The following is an 18,371-nucleotide window of genomic DNA, read 5'->3' as shown; positions in this document are numbered from 1 at the left end:
CGAGTTATCATAATTTACAACTAAATTATATAATAGCATGATTTTTTTTTTTTTTTTTTTTTTCACATTGTCTAACAACTCAAAGTAAATCATTTTTCACATCAGCATAATTTCATTTATTTTTTCGAACGGTCCTTCACTTATTTTTTCACATTCTCTTCTTTATTTTTTTCTTTTTTCTTTTTTATTTTGTGTGTCAAATGATAGCTTTTATTAGATTAGTTGTTAGATTAATCACCGACGGATTCGAACCCACAATGTCATGTAAGGGCTCAACTCTTTTTCACCAGTGGAAAAGGGCACTTGCTTAATTTTCTATCTATTGTAGATGAAACGTGCACAACATAAGCCATAATATGATAAAATCTGTGGTTAGTTAACTCACTCCCAACATTTCCAACATTTCCCGGAAACGTTATCGGATTAAGCAAATAAAAACTGCACACACTTCTTTGAAGAAAATAAACTCAACGGTCAGTTCCGTATGGTTCTCGGTAGACAGAATGGGCATCATTTCGGTTGATATATTTGTCTCTCTTCAACAGCAACCACCTCTACCAGCAAAAAAACTTCTTTTTCTGATGACAAGGAGCAAGAAGACGTCTTAAAACTCTTGAACCGAACCCACGGAAACGAAAAAGAAGAAATACATTTTCATAGATAGACTGTATGGTTAACGTACCCGGAGCTTGGCGTCTTCTTCCCTGTCAATATAGGCCAGAAGCTCTTCTTGCCTCATTAAAGCCTCGTGCAGAGCCTGCTCCATAAGAAACACCGTCAATACATGCATCATTCTGAATTACCAAAACTAAGTCAAGTGACAACCAAGAAGCACTCATGCCGTCATGGGCGCCTTAACATAAATAGCCCTATATGCACAATGAGATGCAAAATAAATGCAAGCAATCCCCTTAAATATGTCATGTGGACAGATGCAAACATCAAAAAATTTAAAGAAAATAAATAACAAATCGAGTAGGGCACTCATGCAATAGTATCGACAAGTTGAAATTTTACCACAAATCAAATAAAGCTTCTATACCTTTTTAGTAGCAATTAACTCGGCTTCCAAGGCATCCACCCGACAAACAGCAGCATTCAGCAATTCCTCTTTCTCATAAGGCATCTCGGATGGCTTAGCTTCAAGCATGCCAACCTTCTCCTCAAGCTCCACCAGCTTTTTCAGTACGTTGGGGAGAAGATCTGTCCCTGTAATTGGTGCTGTTGGTGAAGGAGGACGACCCTCTTCCTTGTTTGCTTCATCAGAAGTGCTTTCCGGAATATTTCGATCGTGATTGACCAATGCATCAGGAAGCTTCCTAGTTACTTGGGAAGCCACTGAGCGGAAGAGAGTGAGGAAAGTCACGAAGAAGGCCATCAGTGCAACCAAAATCCGACCTTGGATTCCTTCTGGATTCTTCGGGGTGTCAGGTACTGGAAGTGTCCCTGAATGGGAAAGATAATTTCACTTTCTTGTTTTATATAAGGCCAAGTACCAAAACAATTAAAAGAAAAACAAGAAAATAACAGTTCAACCAAATATAGTAACAAGTGTTACAAGGCAGAAACTAAAATAATATTTAAGTAATATAGCGTACGTCATCTGAAATTCGGCACAAGATATAACCATCAGTATAAAAGTAAATTAATGTAATGAAATTTCAACTATTATGAGGCTGTGAAGTCTTATCATAGTGGACTAGTTTGAGTTGCTACTATAACAATAGGATAAATTAAGAAATGTTATATCTTGGCAGAAAAGACGAAGCTAGACATGCTGACCTTTGGAAGAATGAGTTCTCTGGAGGGCCACTTGCTTTTTCCAATTAGTATCAACGGCTTTGTCAACCATAGGAACATATTCATCATAACCAGAGAAATGGCCTGCGCAGTTTGCCTTGCCAATGGCTTTAACCTGCATATTAATTATAGCACATTAAAGAATACATAATTGACACAAATGAATATAGCCATCAATAGAGAGAGATTCTTGCTGATTACATAATATTACACATCTTCAGTGCCCTTGGTGATCCAATAGCCCTTAACCAATTCAAGAGCAAATGAAACTATTTTTTAAGCGTAGCTTTTTTTAGTTGAGTAGTTAGCATCTACTAGCTAGATCAGTGAACAAGCAACCTGTATTGTTTCTTTGTTAGTATTATATTGAAGGTTCGGTAGCCAGCATATACTAGCTAGACCAGTGAACAAGCAATTCCCCAAAGGTCCAAACAAAACCTTCAACATCAAACTAGCAAACAGCTAACAATACATCCAACTAACACGGCATAGCAGCTAAAACAATCTCCAATTAACACCGAGGAATAACAAATATGAAATTTCCCAGGATTCAGGGAAACTGTGCAACAAAACAATTTAGCCACAAGCATAACACGTCCTTCCCATATTTTGTTTTTAACAAACCTCCTATTACACTAGAATTCCACAACTGTCAATTTTGTCCATCCACCCGAATCACAATTCTTTTTCAAACACCATCACAGTGCTTCACATGCTGGAAGTCGGAATCACCCACAAGAAAATAACTTTCCTATACAGCTTGTTGCAATGATTGAAAGCAAAAGAGCAATGAAGCAAATGGTCAATAATCTCAGTCTCCTTTCGTACACAGTACACTAAACATTAGAGTTTCTCCTTTGAATACTATTACAAGTATTAAGCTATCATGAGAAAATCCACGCAATAATTTACACTAGCAAGTTAATTTAACCTTCCGAAATATGGCAGAAGCTCTAAGAGGGAAGAGATGACAACCAACCTAATGTAGTAAGAGTTCCATATCAAATTAAACTGTATAAAGGCCAATGCTCAAGTTCTATTTCTTCTATCCCATCTAGAAGATTGTTCTATCAAAAAAAGCAAACAAGAATGCTCTCCTAACTTCTCCCAACAACTCTTAAGAGACATATCAATTACCTGTACAAAATAAGCTCCTTTTTCTCCATGATTGGTCAATATAAATTCTAAGACTCCAAAAATGAATCAATTAATCATAGTAGTAACATTACATAATAAAAGGTTAAACCTACCTCTTCACGAACAGGAGTCAATCGAAGATGTGAATAATTCTTCAAAGCTTTTGGGGACGCAATATCTTCTGCTTCAGATCCTGACTCAGCAGTGGATGTATCACTTCCCTTTACCTGCTTCAAAAGAAAGCCCCTCATAAAATGTAAAAACTAATGCAAAAATAATCTCACTTTTTATTGTGCAGTATTGAAAACTATAGAAGTTTTACCATTGGATATTGTGGCTTAGCATAAGCAAGAACCTTCCCTTCACTGTTTAGAACTTTAACAACTTGCCTTGCACGTCGTGCTTCACCGTTTAGAACCATCTGTAACAAAGAGCACAAGCAAGCTCAATTCAGTAACCAAAATATGGCAATATACCTCATCAAAGTAAAAAGAATATGCAGCAGAAAGGAAATCCAGAGGGCAAGATATAACCTTCAATATCTCAGGGTTTTTCCATGGCCCCTTATCAGATCGAAGGCAACCTCCCTGATCTGCACAGGTACAGTTACCGCCCAGAAATTCTGGCAACTCACTGCACACTTGGAAAAATCTTTGTAAGTATTGAGAGATGTGCAATTATAAATTTAACATAGGAAAGACAACTGTAACTATAGAATATAATAATAGAAATTAGATGCACATACGTACATATACATGCATATATATGTCTTTGGGTATCTATATTTACAGAGAGAGGTTACACTGTTGTATTGCCAGACTATCATTAACAACCACACATTCAACTATGATTCAACATGAACAACAATCTTGATTCAAATTGCATTTGGAGCAAGTACATTATACTGAACTTCTATGTGTGTTAAGATTGCAAAAATATAGCATTACGGATGACAGATACACTGCAGCCTGCTCACCTGGCATCGATTACCTCAAGCAATTTGTTCTGATATTTGTTTCCAAGAACCTGAAATGTTGTATACAATCAAACAAAGAAATATTGTAAATTCATGACATTCCAGTGAACCCCAAACGTTAAAAGTTCTGATACAAGGAATAAGTAATTTCTCCATACATGAATCTTTGATGTTGTTCTAGGATCGAGAAAAGTCTTCACAGTGTTCCACAGCAGCCTAAATCCAGGACCAGCATTAATGATGAACATTTGACACAGGGTCTGCACCAGTTATGAACAGATAAAAGGTCCAAAGGTGGTGTTAAAATTGACTTTACAATCCATATAAAAAAGTAGCTATGACATAAAGTTCTAAGCAAATACGATTGCATACCTCAGGGTAATTGTTATTATCAATGTTCTGCAACCGCGTAATTAAATCTCGTGCAGACTTTGTAAAATTCTTGAATCCCTTGAAACAATTAAAACAAACAAACATACAATAATTAAATATTATGACTGTACTTAATATGAAAAGTAATTATAGAAATGGTTGATTACAGGTAACATACCACGCCTTGAACATCTAAAATTGTAGTGCTTGATTCTATGTGCCTCTTTGCAGCAATGGTGCAAGCTGGAAATTTTATTGCAAAGTTTTTCTCGAACTCCTGGACATGGTATTTCACATAACGATCCATAGTCGTAACCTGCATTACTTTATTGGGGTCTACTTTACCCAATCTTTCAATGTAAATGGGCCTTCCCTCCTTATCCACACCATGATGCCCATGAGGGTAGTGCTGTAGAACTTCATTCAACTCTTTGAATTCGAAATCCTGAAAGAAAAAAACATCATGGTAAATAAAATGAGAAATAAAAAGTATGCATAATCAAACAAATTTTATCAGCCGCAGTTACCTCCATGATAGTGTCGGCACTATAATCCTTTCTCCATTGAAGCATATCAGCCCACATATGCTTGGCTCTTTCAACATCAAACTTCCTTGCTTTCAAAAACCTGAAAGTATGTAACATCTAAAGGTTAATGTCTAAAATGGGAAACCATATTAATCATTATTACCAGAACTTCATCAAACTAAACAAAACAAAGATGTGAGACTGCATAAACAATTTTTAAAGTATGGCAGCAACCAATTACACTTGAAGTGCTCATGCAAGCAGCATGGGCTTAAGATAAAGATAAGGGAATCACAATCCACGAAGGATGTTTACTTGATAAACCATCCACACTGACTAAGAACTGAGAACCAGCTAGTCACAAGAATAAATTATTTGCTTAATCAGAATACCAGATATTACAGAAGCCTCTGGTACAATTCATTTACAAGCACATTTTTCTACAATGACGAAATATGATATGAATCATAACTATAACACATGTTATCCCCTTCTCTCTCCCACACTCCTAATACCATAGAAATATGTCCATCTGATCAGATAAACGCAAAAGTACCTACAATGATCCGCTCCCCTATCTTCAGGACATGTTCTCAAGTTTAAATCAGTGAATCCCCATCTCACAGTACTTATTAACCATATTTCAAGAAACTACTAGTTTATTACCTCCAAACGAATTTTTACAAAACCTTATATCTGATGAATGACATTTAAAGAGCACCTATTTCAATTAGGAAAATAACACTTGAGTGAGCTCATGCAAGCTAAAGTTCCAACTAGCAGAATCAGAAAGTAGAATAAGGACCACTGAAGAGACTTAATCCTCTACTTTTGTCATGGTACCGTACTATTCCCCAATTATTCCCCAGAAAATAAAAACTAAACCCAATCAATCTAAAGCATTGGTCCATTTATCTTAACAAAAAACTAATATATCACTCAAAGGCACAGTTTACTGCAGTCAAAATCTAATATACTATCAAATTATGAACTTCCAGAAGTATTCGTACGCATGATTATATATAATGGTGCAAGATGAACAACTGAGCACCTCAACATCATATGATAGTCGTCATGCTTTTCTGGGAGCAATTCATCCAAAATCAGTGCTTGTCGAAATGCATCAACAGCCTGCAGCTCTTCAATATCGCGAACATCTTCAATGGAAACAGAGCTGACTCGGCCATCACTCTTTCTCCTACTGCCCTTTTTCTTCAGAGAATGTTTGAATTTGGTAGATGCATTTATCGCCTTCTTCTTCAAAGTCCCAATTCTAGTCCTCCGCTCATCCTCGGAATTCTCAAAATCAGACTTCCGCTCTCTCCTCTCATCACTACCATAAAACCCTTCAAAACCTGCATCACAACAACAGGATTGACATAAAAAACTCGCCGGAATTGTCCGTATTTGTAAAACCATTTGAGAACAAGTATAAGAATAGGGTTTGTGCAAAACATTCACAAACATAATACAACAAATTTGTAAAATTTGATGTCTTGACCTGAGAAATGGGCACCCATTTACTAAAACACAAATGAGAGGAAAAAGAAAGTCAAAATTCAAACTTTCTTCAGATTTCCTTTTCAGTTCGGCTGATTTTCTCAGCAACCAAACAGAAACCCTAAATTCAGCAAACAAAACTAAACCATCCAAAATCAGTCCCCTCAAGACCACACAAAAAGCCCTTACACATTCAACAGCAACAAGAACACAGCCGCACCGACAAAAATCTAGAGAGATAAAGAACTATAGAGAGAGAGGGAAGAGGGATGACTCACAAGGCCTGGCAAACCGATCTAGCGGACCCGACATTCTCGACTCCGATTACTCACACGCATCCACGCAATGGACACTGCAAAAAACCTCGCATTTCCGTCAGAAATTCCAGAAACCGCGAATTTCGGAGCACGAACGAGAAAATTGAGGAATGAAACCTTTTTTGCTTCGTAACGTCGGAAATCAGGAGGAGGAAGATCGATCGGACGGTCAGCAATGCTGGATCAGTCAGAGAAAGCTCCTGTTAGCCGATCTGCAGCTGGAGCGTGTTGTCGGTAACGGATTCACGGAAATTATCTCAAGATTCTTTCTTTCTTTCCTTCCTTTTGCTTCGCTTAAATAAATAAATAAATAAAATCGCCGATGAGCGACGGCGAAGAGAGAGAGAGGGAGAGGAGTTTGATTTGTACTTATAGTTGGACTTGGTGAGCTACGGAAGGAGGTGGGACCCGGTGGTGGGGTGGCAGAGAGGGACACGTGGCGGGTGAAGGAGCGTTGAAGATGGAATGTGCCGGCGGTGGTTGAGGAGTGAAGTCGCGGGGTTGGAGATAATTAAATAATGATTTGGTCACCGGTTGAGGTTCGTATTTATGGTGTTTTCGTCTCTGTACTTTTGCACGTGGTTGTGTTGGAAGCTTGGAAGGAACAAAACAATTGAACAACCCTACAATTTTGACACTCTTTTTTGTCTTCTATTTCGTTATTTTTTGGTAATTTTTATGAAAAACTAATTAAAAATTTTCAATAATTTTTTTAATCAAAGCCACTCAACAACTTTTATATAAAGAAATTTTGTTCAAGTACCACATGAACTTGCAAGTATGTGCGTCAATGCTATTTGAACTTTTAATACCTAGACTCTCTTAACTATTAGAATCTACCACCTACATTACTTTCTATCCATGTTTCCGTTAAAATATGTCACACGCCCTTCACGTGGAGGGATATTTTTGCCAATTCACTTCCTAAGCTTGCTGGAGTCAATTTGTACAAAGACAAAAGACTTTTTTTTTAGCGACATTGGAGTCAGGTCATAAAGAGAATGAGATAAGTTGATTTTCAGGTTTGATTTAAGGATTGTTGAAGAATTGAAATGAAATTATACAAAAATATCTTTCATTTGCAATGAGTTTTTAATATTTTTCAAATAATTTTTTTTTTTAACTCTTATGAAGGGAATTGACCAACTAGGGTTGTACAAACCCCTAATTTTGGCACAATATTTACTCAGGCAATATTATTGAGAAGCATATTTGATTTTAATCATCCCCGTTAATTGACGAAAATATTCATATAGATGACACGTTTTAATTGCAAAATAGTTGAAAAGTACCATATGTGGTACATTCTAACAGTAAATCAACATTTTGAATAAAACCTCACGTGGGCCCATGAGAATTATGATATGACACAAACCCATCTGGTGCGAGTCCCACGAGAATAATCCCATCAGAAGAAAAAAACAACAAAAATTTGAACAAAGTTGGAACCTTGTTGTTGAATAGAAACAGCAGCCAGTCCCGTTGGGTGATACGCCCAATTGGATTTGGATCCTCGCCGGATTCCTAGGGATCAACAAATACAGACCGTTGATTGAAAATCGTACGGTTATAATTTTTTTTATTTTTTTTATTTTTCATGCAAAACGATGATGTTTTACTTTTAAAAATATAAAAAGCATTTAATTAGGACATCACGATTTTTTATCAACGGTCTGTGTTCGTTGGTCCCTAGGATCCCCAAGAAAGGAATCCGGTGAGGATCCAAATCCCGCCCAATTATCTTCCTAATAGTTTTCTTGCTTTTTTTTTTGTTTTTTTTGTAAATAACAGCTTCATATGTTTTTTTTTTCAATATATAATACGATATTTATTAATTACATATTGGTAAGTATTTTGAAAATAATAAATTGTTTACAAATTATTTCTCTATAAATATAAATATTATCGGAAAGAGTGATTGGATTTCATAAAATTTATAATTGTTTGTCAGTATTCAGTATAGAACGGGCCTCAACAATTTAGGATATGAGTGCCAACTAGAGAAAAATAAAGAGTTAATAAGGGTCCATTTGGTATTGGATTTGAGTCCAAAGTTTTTAACTCAAAAATAATATTTAAGTTTTAAGATATAAAAAAAATACCTGTTTGGTAGACCTATTTTGTAAAACTGGACTCAAAAAATTTTAAAAACAGCCCATTATAATTTGAAAACAACAAAAGTCAAGTTTTAGGGATTTTTTTTCCTTTCATGAATTCATATCATGTGCCGCGATGGAGGTCTGAGCTGCGTCGCGTAGTCCACGAGCAGGCATTGCGCCTCACCAACGACGAACGACCAAAAATAAAGATGAACATGTAATCCTTTTTTTCGAATTTCTGGGTCTTTGAGACTGCAATTCCTCAATCCAATTCGAAGAGACCCTTTTTGCTTTGCGTAATTGTGACTCCAATTTCGGATTTAATTTTCTGTAACTCTATCTCTCTACTTTCTCTCTGTTGTTTTCTGTATTATCTATTTGTGTTGAATTGCATGAATGTTTGATTGTTAATTTGACACACCCCGACCGAGATCGGAGCGTGCTGGCCGTCACTCAAAGGTGACGTAGCCATGTGCACGTGCGGAAGCTAGTAAGTAGTAATATAAAGGTACGAATAATTAAAAAAAAACTAGCATACAAGTACTAGAATAAGTGCTAGTCAGTGCGATACAAATTCAGAGCAGGTCTATAGCAGTCCAAATAAAACGACAACAGTAGTACGCCCGAAGGCGACCCTACAATGTGGAGTGTCTGTCAGAACGCCGGAAAGCTCTCAAGGGAAACCACCGCAACGGCTAAGCAACTAGAACCTGGAGGGGCGCAAAACAAAAGCGTGAGTGGGCAAAAACAAAGCTCTTTGAAAACCATTTCATAAAATACATTCTAACCCCTCACCGTAAAACCTGTATACTTCCCAGAAAATAACCATATGTACGTATGTATAGATATGCCCAACATGCTCAAGGGTATGCCAATCATGCTCAAGATATGCCATGTCAAAACCTCGTAATGAAATGTATGTGCTCAGGTATGAATCATATCAATAACATAACATCTGGCAGCCGGAGTCACCTAACGTGACCTGTACGGCTGCATATAGAGCTCAATCTCAAACTCAACAACTGAACCTGCCCACGAGTCGGAACCACTCTATGTGGTCTGTACGACAGGCCTGGGTGTAATACATATATACGCTCTAGTGCTACGATCACGTGAAGGCTGTGCGAATAATCGCGGGTCACCTACGAGTCGGAACCACCTAAAGTGGTCTGTACGACAGGCCTATGCACCTAGCTTGGATCCAAGCTGAGCGTATGGTGCGGGAGATGAACAACACGTGAAGGACTGTGCCCTACTCTGGGCGGGAGCACTAACACCGGGGGTGCAGGTTATGAGCTCTCTAAGCAACTCTAAACACTATGTAATGCAATCGTTAATTAACGCTTACCTGGCACTTACCTATGCCTCCACAGCACCCACACATAAATATATATGACATATGCATATGTATATGTATGCCACAAATAATGCATGCAAAGATGCATAAACGATAAATAATAAAGTGCATGGCATAAGGCAAATAACCCTTTTTAATTCAATTTCTGGGAATATAAATGTATATAGGTATATACGGAAAACAAAAGCCCACTCACTGGTATGTAGAAGGGTCGTAGCCCCCCTGTCTCGCGTGTGCACGCTCGTCCTCTGGGTACGTGTCACCTAGATGCGAAACAACTATAAAAACGTTAACTTTAAAGCACATAACCCGTTTCTCGTAATAACTTCTCATACATTGCTCAAAATGGACAAATGAATATACCCACGTGCTCTACACAACCTCAGGATCACAACCATAATTTTAGAAAAAATTTTGGACCCCGCACGCGCCCCCACGCACCAACACAGGCACGGACCTACGCGCCCCCCACGCGCGGCCACGTGCCAGGCACACTGACGGTGTCAACAAACGCCGTCAGGAATATTCCGTTAAGCTGACGGAATATTCCGTCAAATCTAACTGATGCCGTTAACGGCGTCAGGAATATTCCGTCAACTCTGACGGAATATTCCGTCTCCTTCTCTACTCAGTCCCCGACGCCGGCGCCGTTGCCGTCGCCGGCACCGTCGCCGGAAAACCTGCAACTCACAATTTCTCACTCGTTTTTCCACCTTTTTCCACGTTTCTTGCACCAATTTAAAGCCCTAAACTAGTAGAACATGCCCCAACAAGTTTTAAGGGCTAAAACCACGAGATTATACCTGTCCAAAAACTCCAAGCTCGGCCAACTTCGAACCAGGCCTTCCCGACATCCAAAATCGTCCAACGAGCTTCTCCGACGCTCCTGGGAACCTCACAAACACAACCACGAGCTCAGAAAACCCAAAAACTTAATGTACAAACTTTGCATGAACAGTACCCAAATCGGCCATTGACGAATCGACGTGAAAATCAAGGATTCCTCACCTGAAAATGGTATGGCTGAGCTCGCCTCGACCTCACGAGTCGAATGGTGTAGTTGGTTCCTTCGATCTGTGATGGTTTGAAGGTCCTTGGTGTGTGTCCGTACTCTCACAGAAGGAAGAAGAAGAAAGAAGGGAGAGAGAGAGACACGGGACAGGGATAGAGGGAGATGGAGAGTGAGTCAGTGTGTGTGTGTGGCCCTCCACTTGCCACCACACACAAAATAACCCCACAACGTGACGAAAAACATACTAGGGGCAAAATCGTAATTTCATACGTACGTTTTCTATAATTCCGGGACGGGATGTCACATAATTGGTCAATTATGTGTTTTTATTGGTGGTTTCGGAGATCTATTGCAGCTGGGTTTATTGGGTTTCTTTAGAATTAGGCAACTATTGGGAAAATTGGGGGAAAGTGTTACAAAATTTGTAAAAATGGGAATTATTATCATGTATTGTTATTGAAGGTTTTACTGATTGATTTGTGTGAAATTGGGTTTCTGTTTCTAATATGAACGTGGTATATAGCGTATAGGGGTGTTTCATTGAGATGACAAGATGCCTAATATACCTATTTTTTCGATTGTTAGATCAAAGAAGGAAGTTGAATTTATCAAGGATCAAGTTTTGGAGTAGGAGACGCCACGCCACCTTCGGTTCGAGCTATGGAAATCTCGAACTTGGAATAATTATGGGTTTATCTGGAATTTACTTGGAGGCCCTACAATTTTTTTTTTCTCTTCAATTTTGTTAAAAAAAATGTATTGATATGATTTTTCTTGGTTTTCTGGGTAATTTAATTGGTTAATTCTTGGGTACACTAGTGGGTTATTTGTTTGTTTCGGTTAAAAGGTCTTTTTTGTTGGCATTGAACTTTTAACAACTTTCAAAATGTAAATATATTCACTTGTGGTTTGAAGAAAACTACTTTCGTATAGTCTCCACCCGTTTGTCTTATGTGGAATTGTAGTATCGGACTTGTTATGTCACTGTTACTGTTAGTCACAATGACCATCTGCAAAGTTGTAAGCTTTCAGTATGTTGTTGCATGCTTGCTGCTATAGTCAACATTGTATACCTTTGCGTTTTGTTCATTGGAAATGCTGGTGTTGGTTTGACCTTTTATCGTTACCCTCGCCATTCATATTATTGCTATGTACTATATTGCTTTCAATTTTTAGAACACCAAGTTTACATATGCAACGGAAACTGCAAAGAAAAAGAATTTCTTACATGTATGTATTATAATATTATTGTTGCAGTAGTTACCTAATTGCCCCCTAAAATTCTGATAGAGCGTCCATAACCTTCGGTAGTTGATCCCCATCACCTAAAGTTAATGTATTGAGAAACTTGATGTATTGGCATAAGAAGAGGATGTTGTTTCTTTGACCTAGTAACACCAAATTTAGTGAACTTAATATTTATGCAGAAAGATTGGATATTGGTCTATTATCTTTAGTAATTGCCTGAATTTTAACATCAATAATCTATACTTCACAAAATGATAAAGAATTTCTTTTTAAGCAGGAAGTGTGTAAAAGTGAATATCAGTCTTTTGGTGTTTAAGACATTTTCTTATGCCGTGCACAATTTCATTAGAATGTAATCAAGGAATGATACTTTGTTTCAACAATTTGAAGACAATGATGTTGATGTGTTAGATGAAGAAAGCTCGGGGACGAATCAAGAAGGGGAAAACATGCATTTGAATGACGACAATGTTATGAATGATGTTAAAGACCACATAGCCGAATCAATATGGCTTGATTACGTCAATAACAATCAGTCTCAAAGTTTGTTGGTTTTTTAGAATGTTTTAATGTAATATTTATTATCTAAGACTTGAAGTTTAATTTGATTATCAAGCATATATGTGTTGTATTAGCACATGGATATAAAAATGGTATGTTTAAGGTTTAATTTCATATGTTTTGTATATCTTAAAACAAATACATACTTAGGGAAAAAAAAACACTATTTTCAAGAGTTAAACCAAACAAGTTTACAAATTTTTAGATTAAAAAATAGTTTTTAAGTTCAATGCCAAACAAGTTTTTGAAACCTGAAAAAAAAAAAACACTGTTTTATAAGAAATGTTCTTAAAAGTTAGTTTTAAAAACAATTCAAGTTTTTTAGTAGGATACCAAACATGTCCTAAACTTTTGGTTTGGCCATAGTACTTAAAATGCTATCTGTATATCTTTTTCTTTTTTTTTAAAAAAAATTATATCATAAGCGAAAATACATTTTTTGTATTGTAATTATTACATATATTTTCAATTAGGGAAATGGGTTTGATCCCAAAACATAGATCAAACATAAACGTCTTATCTACCAAGACAATTTAAAAAGGTAAAAAGCACATTGTTACAAGAATCTAAAGAAAATCCAACATCTTGTCTATATGCTTAGGCTCCACATGTTGTCCGCTTCCTGTATGGAATTAAAAATAAATAAAAGAAGAAGATTAATACTAGTATATTTTTTATAAAAAAGAAATTTGCTATTATTTGGATAAGGTGGAGAGTTCGAAATTAGTACAATAATTTAGGAGAGAGTTGTGAACACGAGACGCATGAGTACAAACCTAGTACCATATCCGCTAGGATATTAGACCACATGCAAGAAGATTAATATTAGTAGGCTTTTTAGCCAAAATAGTCATTGAGATTTGCATAACTCATCACTTTGGTCTCTGACATCTGAAATCAATAGAACTAGTCCAAGTTTGTTCAACATCAATCATTTTGATCATTCCATGAAGAATCTCCATTAAATTAGGCTAAAAGGACAAAAATACCCTCAAATTTTGTCAAATCATTTGGCCTATTGTTTATTAAAATGAGGGTATTTTTGTTAACTTAGTCCTTATTAAATATAATTATTCATGGAATACCAAAATGATTGATGATGAATAAACTCAGTAACCACTTCTATTGATTTCAAATCTTAGAGACCAAAGTGATGAGTTATGCAAATCTCGTGGGCTATTTTGGCTGAAAAGCCATATTAGTATGTACCATAGTGATTTCACTTTGGATAAATTAAAGGGAAATTTTATTTAAACCCCTATAGCCTCTTTTTACACTCAATTTAAATTTTAAATGTTAATTGTCATTTTTACCTTGTTACATAATTACCATCAAGTCCCAAGATAAAATTAACAATGAAACTACAATTTATCAATAAACTCACACTTAATAATTAATCTCTACCATCATTCTTTATTTATCCTACGTTCATTTCAACTAAAACCCTAAGAGTTCTTATAGAAAAAAACAAGTTCTTTTTATCGATGGATAATGATTTTCAAGTTTTAGATCCTCAAACTAAGGTATGAAGCAATTTATGCAAATTTTGTTTACATTTGATTTCAATTTTTTTTAGAGTTTGGAAGATAGGTTTTTGGTTCATAAACTTCAGTGGATTCGGTTCATATTAGCATCAGGTTTTGGTAGTCTAATCTTATATATGTTTCTGAGAGAAGACATAATGTAATATGACATATCTTTTGCCGCAAAAGTGAAGTTTCTTTGAAAATTTATGGGAACAAGTCCCTCTTTCTTACGCAGACCCAGTTTATTCGAAAACACAACCTTTGAAGTATCTTCTGCTGCTCAAGCAATTCCATTAATTCTTACACGCCATTGTGTTGTACTATATCAACTATGGGCGTATTGTTGTACTACATTAACGAAGGCACTAATGCAAATAAAATCACGGGGATAAAGATATTCAAAAAAACAAGAAATTGAGGAGTTAGGTATATGGAAGATTTATAAACAAGTAAAAACTTCGCCGAATTATTCAACTTGTCCACAGAAGTCGAATTCCAAAAAGCTTTCATTCCCATAAACAATAGAAACTTCACCAAATTATTTAATTTGAGATTTATTTTCTAAATGGGTGTAAAGATAAATTTACATTTTGAATTGAGTTTGGGAGGATAGTTTAGGTAGTAAATTTGGGTTTAAAGAGATACTAATTCTTTAATTAAAAATAATATGGGTGTAAAGAGTAAGTTGGGTGTAGAAAAAGGTTATATGGGTTCAAATAAAATTTCTCAAAATTAAATTGACTTGTTTTAAAGTAGGTTACGTTAAGTGAGGACTCGTGCACTTGGATGAAATGTTTATATCTTCAACAAGTTTTTAAGGAAAGGAAGTGGCCCTTTACATACCACAGTAGTTAAAAGGTGTTAAGTCTTTGTATGATGGAATGAGTTCAAATTTCATTATGGTTAATCTAACAAAATCTATCATTTGATAAAATAAAATAAAAAAGTTTTTAAGAAAAGAAAAATATAATAAAATAGACGAATAAAAACACAGAGAATCTACAATATTAATTCTAATTTACTTGAATTAATTAGTTGGTGGCCTGGCCATCTCCACATAAACCTCTCCGTTCGAATGACTTGTAAGGTGGACAAAGTAAAAGGATTATATTTTATTTTTATTTGATTCTTCTCATTGGGTGATGGTGGGTGTAGTCGGACGGACTATATTACAGTGGTGGAAAGGTGTTAAGTTCTTCCATGACGGCATGAATTCAAACCCGTCATTAACTAATATAACATTTAATCTAATAAAATCTATCGTTTGACAAAAAAGAAATAAAAATTAAGGGTTTATTTTTAATTTCTTATCATTCGTTCTTATTAACTAGCTGTCTTTATTTTAATTAGGTCATTTGGGCAAACTGTTGCCAGATTTTGGTAGCATTTTTCACAATTTCTTTTAATATTCTTTTCAATGATTTCAAGTTATTTATTTACTTTTATTCGTTGAAACATACTGTCAGAATAAAAATACGGATTTATAACAATTGGTCATGGTTGATTATCAATTGATCGTTTTTAACCTTTTCTTTTTAAACAAAAGATTTTGACATTCTTTGTGAGAATCAAACCTATGATCATTTTTAATTTTTAGATGTACTTAAATCTACAATGACCCTTATGGGAAATAAAGAGAGACATTTATAAGAAAGAAGTAATAAATTGTCAGTCATAAACTTTCAATTTCTATCAAAATCCAACGATGTCGCAAAATTGAAGGCTTTTAAAGTGGTCACAAACCGTACAATAAATTTATAATTGTCATATGAAAATCAGTGAACTTGGGTAAGAGAATATAATATAAATCATAATTTTCCAAATAATAATAATAATTTTCCAAGCTACGATTGAAACAAAAAAAGACGGTTCAATGATAGACCCATAAATCCACTGCCTTTCGGATAACAATAATGTTAACATGATAGAATACAGAATAATCGTATAAAGGTACTTGTGTCTATTTAAGTGATATTTTGAACATATTGGAAAATTTGTATAAAAATTAACATTTTTGAAATTAAGAGCTAATATTTGGCTATTTTTGATAAATACTCACCGTATGCTCGGCCAGTAGGATGACATTGTAAAACTGTTTGCCCTCTTGGACTGCTGGAAGATGCACTAAGAATTTCGTTAGGTTCTCGCACCCGGATGCATCGCCTTCAGCCATGAAACCTCACATTTCAAAGCCTAGGGGTCTTGTGTGGACAAAGGAGGGAACTGCCACTGGAAATGGAAATCCGTGCAGTTCTACTCAGAAAGGCAATGCTGCTCAGAAAAGTAATGCTATTCAGAAATCTGTAGAAAGAGTCTGCAAGTTCTGGGTAGATGGAAATTGTGTGAAAGGCGACCGATGCCTGTATTTGCATAAGTGGTTTCGTGGTGAGGGGTTCTCCAGGTTGTCAAGGCTCCAAGGGCACAAGACGGCCGTCACTGGTATTGCACATCCTGAAGGACATAACAAGCTTTATGCAGCCAGTCAAGGTGGAGCAGTCAGAGTTTGGGACTGCCATACTGGTCAGTGTGGCAGTGTGATTAATCTTGGTGGTGAAGCAGATTGCTTAATAACAGAGGGCCCCTGGGTTTTTGTTGGTGCACCAAATGTTGTTAAGGTTTGGAACATTCAAACGAATGTTGAATTCAACCTGGATGCAGCTACTGGCCAAGTACATGCTATGGTGGTTGGCAATGAAATGCTCTTTGCCGGCACACAGGATGGTGCTATATTAGTATGGAAAGGTGGTTCTGAAACTAATCCATTTCGTCCTGCTGCAACTCTGAAAGGCCATACTCGTGCTGTTGTATGTTTAATTGTCGGAGGCAACCGGCTTTCCTAGGGTTCTGTCGGCCACACAATCAGGGTGTGGGAACTTGAAACCTTACAATGTGTCATGACACTCAACGAGCACTCTGATGTTGTGATGTCTCTTATCTGCTGGGACCTGTATTTAATATCATGCTCATTGGACTGCGCGATAAAGGTTTGGGCTGCTACTAAAGAAGTCAACTTGCAAGTTATCTACACTCACAGTGCAGAGCGTGGTTTTCTTGCTCTCTCTGGAATGACAGACTCAGAAGTCGAGCCTATCTTGCTTTGCTCTTGCAGTGATAATTCTGTTCGGCTATACAAATTGCCTTCATTTACCGAAAGAGGCAGATTGTTTGCGAAACAAAGATGTTAGGACGGTTGAGGTAGGTCCTGGAGGACTATTCTTCACAGCGGATGCAGCTGGTCTCCTCTCTGCTTGGAAGTGGACAAACGACGCTGGCTTCAAAGTTAGTTGCCATGAGCCATTGCTATGGTGGGCGTCATGCAAGAAAGCAGATTAACGGTATAAATTTGTATCTAAGTTTTGAGAGTCAAATAGTTAGTCCAATTAGGCCATCTCCAACCGATGGCTGGTCAGAGGGCTAAGGTCATCTCCAACCGAAGGGTCCAAAGGGCCAGAGGTCCGAAAATAGCTCGAAAACCGTCTCCAACCGAGGGCTAGGCCAGAAGGCTCTGGAATCTGAGAGGGCCCCACGGAATCGGAAAGGGCTAGAGGGCTGGAGGGCTGGCCATTTTTTTTTGCTTATGTTGGATTTCCTGTCGGTTAGGTCATCTCCAACCGAATGGTCCAGAGGGCTAGAGGGTCGAAAATAGCCCGAAAACCGTCTCCAACCGAGGGCTAGGCTAGAGGGCTCTGGAATCTGAGAGAGTCCTACGGAATCAGAGAGGGCTAGAGGGCTGAAGGGCTGGCCATTTTTTTTTTTTTGCTTATGTTGGATTTCCTGTCAGTTATAACCGACAGGAATACATTGTATTACTAATATAAACATTTATACTAAATAATACAAATGTATTCCTGTCGGTTATAACCGACAGGAATTCTTTGAATATTTTTTTTAACAGTTTTATTATCTTTTTTTATTTACAAAAATTTTCCTATAACTTCT

At 36.7% G+C, this 18,371-nt stretch overlaps 1 protein-coding gene, 1 long non-coding RNA gene and 1 pseudogene across 5 annotated transcripts; 1 reads left to right on the top strand and 2 right to left on the bottom strand.

Moving 5' to 3' along the window:
* Positions 1–336: 336 nt before the first annotated feature.
* Positions 337–7,258, bottom strand: LOC137727466 (phosphatidylinositol/phosphatidylcholine transfer protein SFH8). Of its 4 annotated transcripts, none has more exons than XM_068466321.2 (15): positions 6,747–7,258; positions 6,591–6,664; positions 5,864–6,167; positions 4,813–4,912; positions 4,464–4,730; positions 4,286–4,363; positions 4,072–4,173; positions 3,914–3,963; positions 3,471–3,570; positions 3,260–3,358; positions 3,051–3,164; positions 1,783–1,915; positions 1,043–1,446; positions 683–757; positions 337–578 (listed from the first exon to the last, which is right to left on the bottom strand). In XM_068466321.2, exons 2-15 carry the CDS (start codon positions 6,622–6,624, stop codon positions 555–557), a joined length of 1,884 nt encoding a protein of 627 aa, XP_068322422.1. In that variant the 5' UTR covers positions 6,625–6,664; positions 6,747–7,258; the 3' UTR covers positions 337–554. The 4 variants fall into 4 exon arrangements, with proteins under 4 accessions (XP_068322422.1, XP_068322423.1, XP_088533882.1 ...); XM_068466322.2 differs by having other exon boundaries at positions 1,043–1,434; positions 3,051–3,167; positions 6,747–7,111; XM_088677756.1 differs by having other exon boundaries at positions 1,043–1,434; positions 6,747–6,973.
* Positions 7,259–9,296: 2,038 nt separating this feature from the next.
* LOC148693426 (uncharacterized) lies at positions 9,297–11,229 on the bottom strand. Its single transcript, XR_015952294.1, has 4 exons — positions 11,094–11,229; positions 10,889–10,979; positions 10,282–10,363; positions 9,297–9,438 (listed from the first exon to the last, which is right to left on the bottom strand). It is a non-coding gene; the product is annotated as an uncharacterized LOC148693426 (long non-coding RNA).
* Positions 11,230–16,475: 5,246 nt separating this feature from the next.
* Positions 16,476–17,765, top strand: LOC137728117 (zinc finger CCCH domain-containing protein 48 pseudogene; annotated as a pseudogene).
* Positions 17,766–18,371: the final 606 nt, after the last annotated feature.

This window comes from Pyrus communis, chromosome 10 (assembly GCF_041283825.1).
Source record: "Pyrus communis isolate YQ-2024b chromosome 10, ASM4128382v1, whole genome shotgun sequence".
NCBI classification, from domain to species: domain Eukaryota; kingdom Viridiplantae; phylum Streptophyta; class Magnoliopsida; order Rosales; family Rosaceae; genus Pyrus; species Pyrus communis.
Note: the sequence above shows the minus strand (reverse complement) of the source record. Positions and strands in the feature narration are given on the sequence as shown.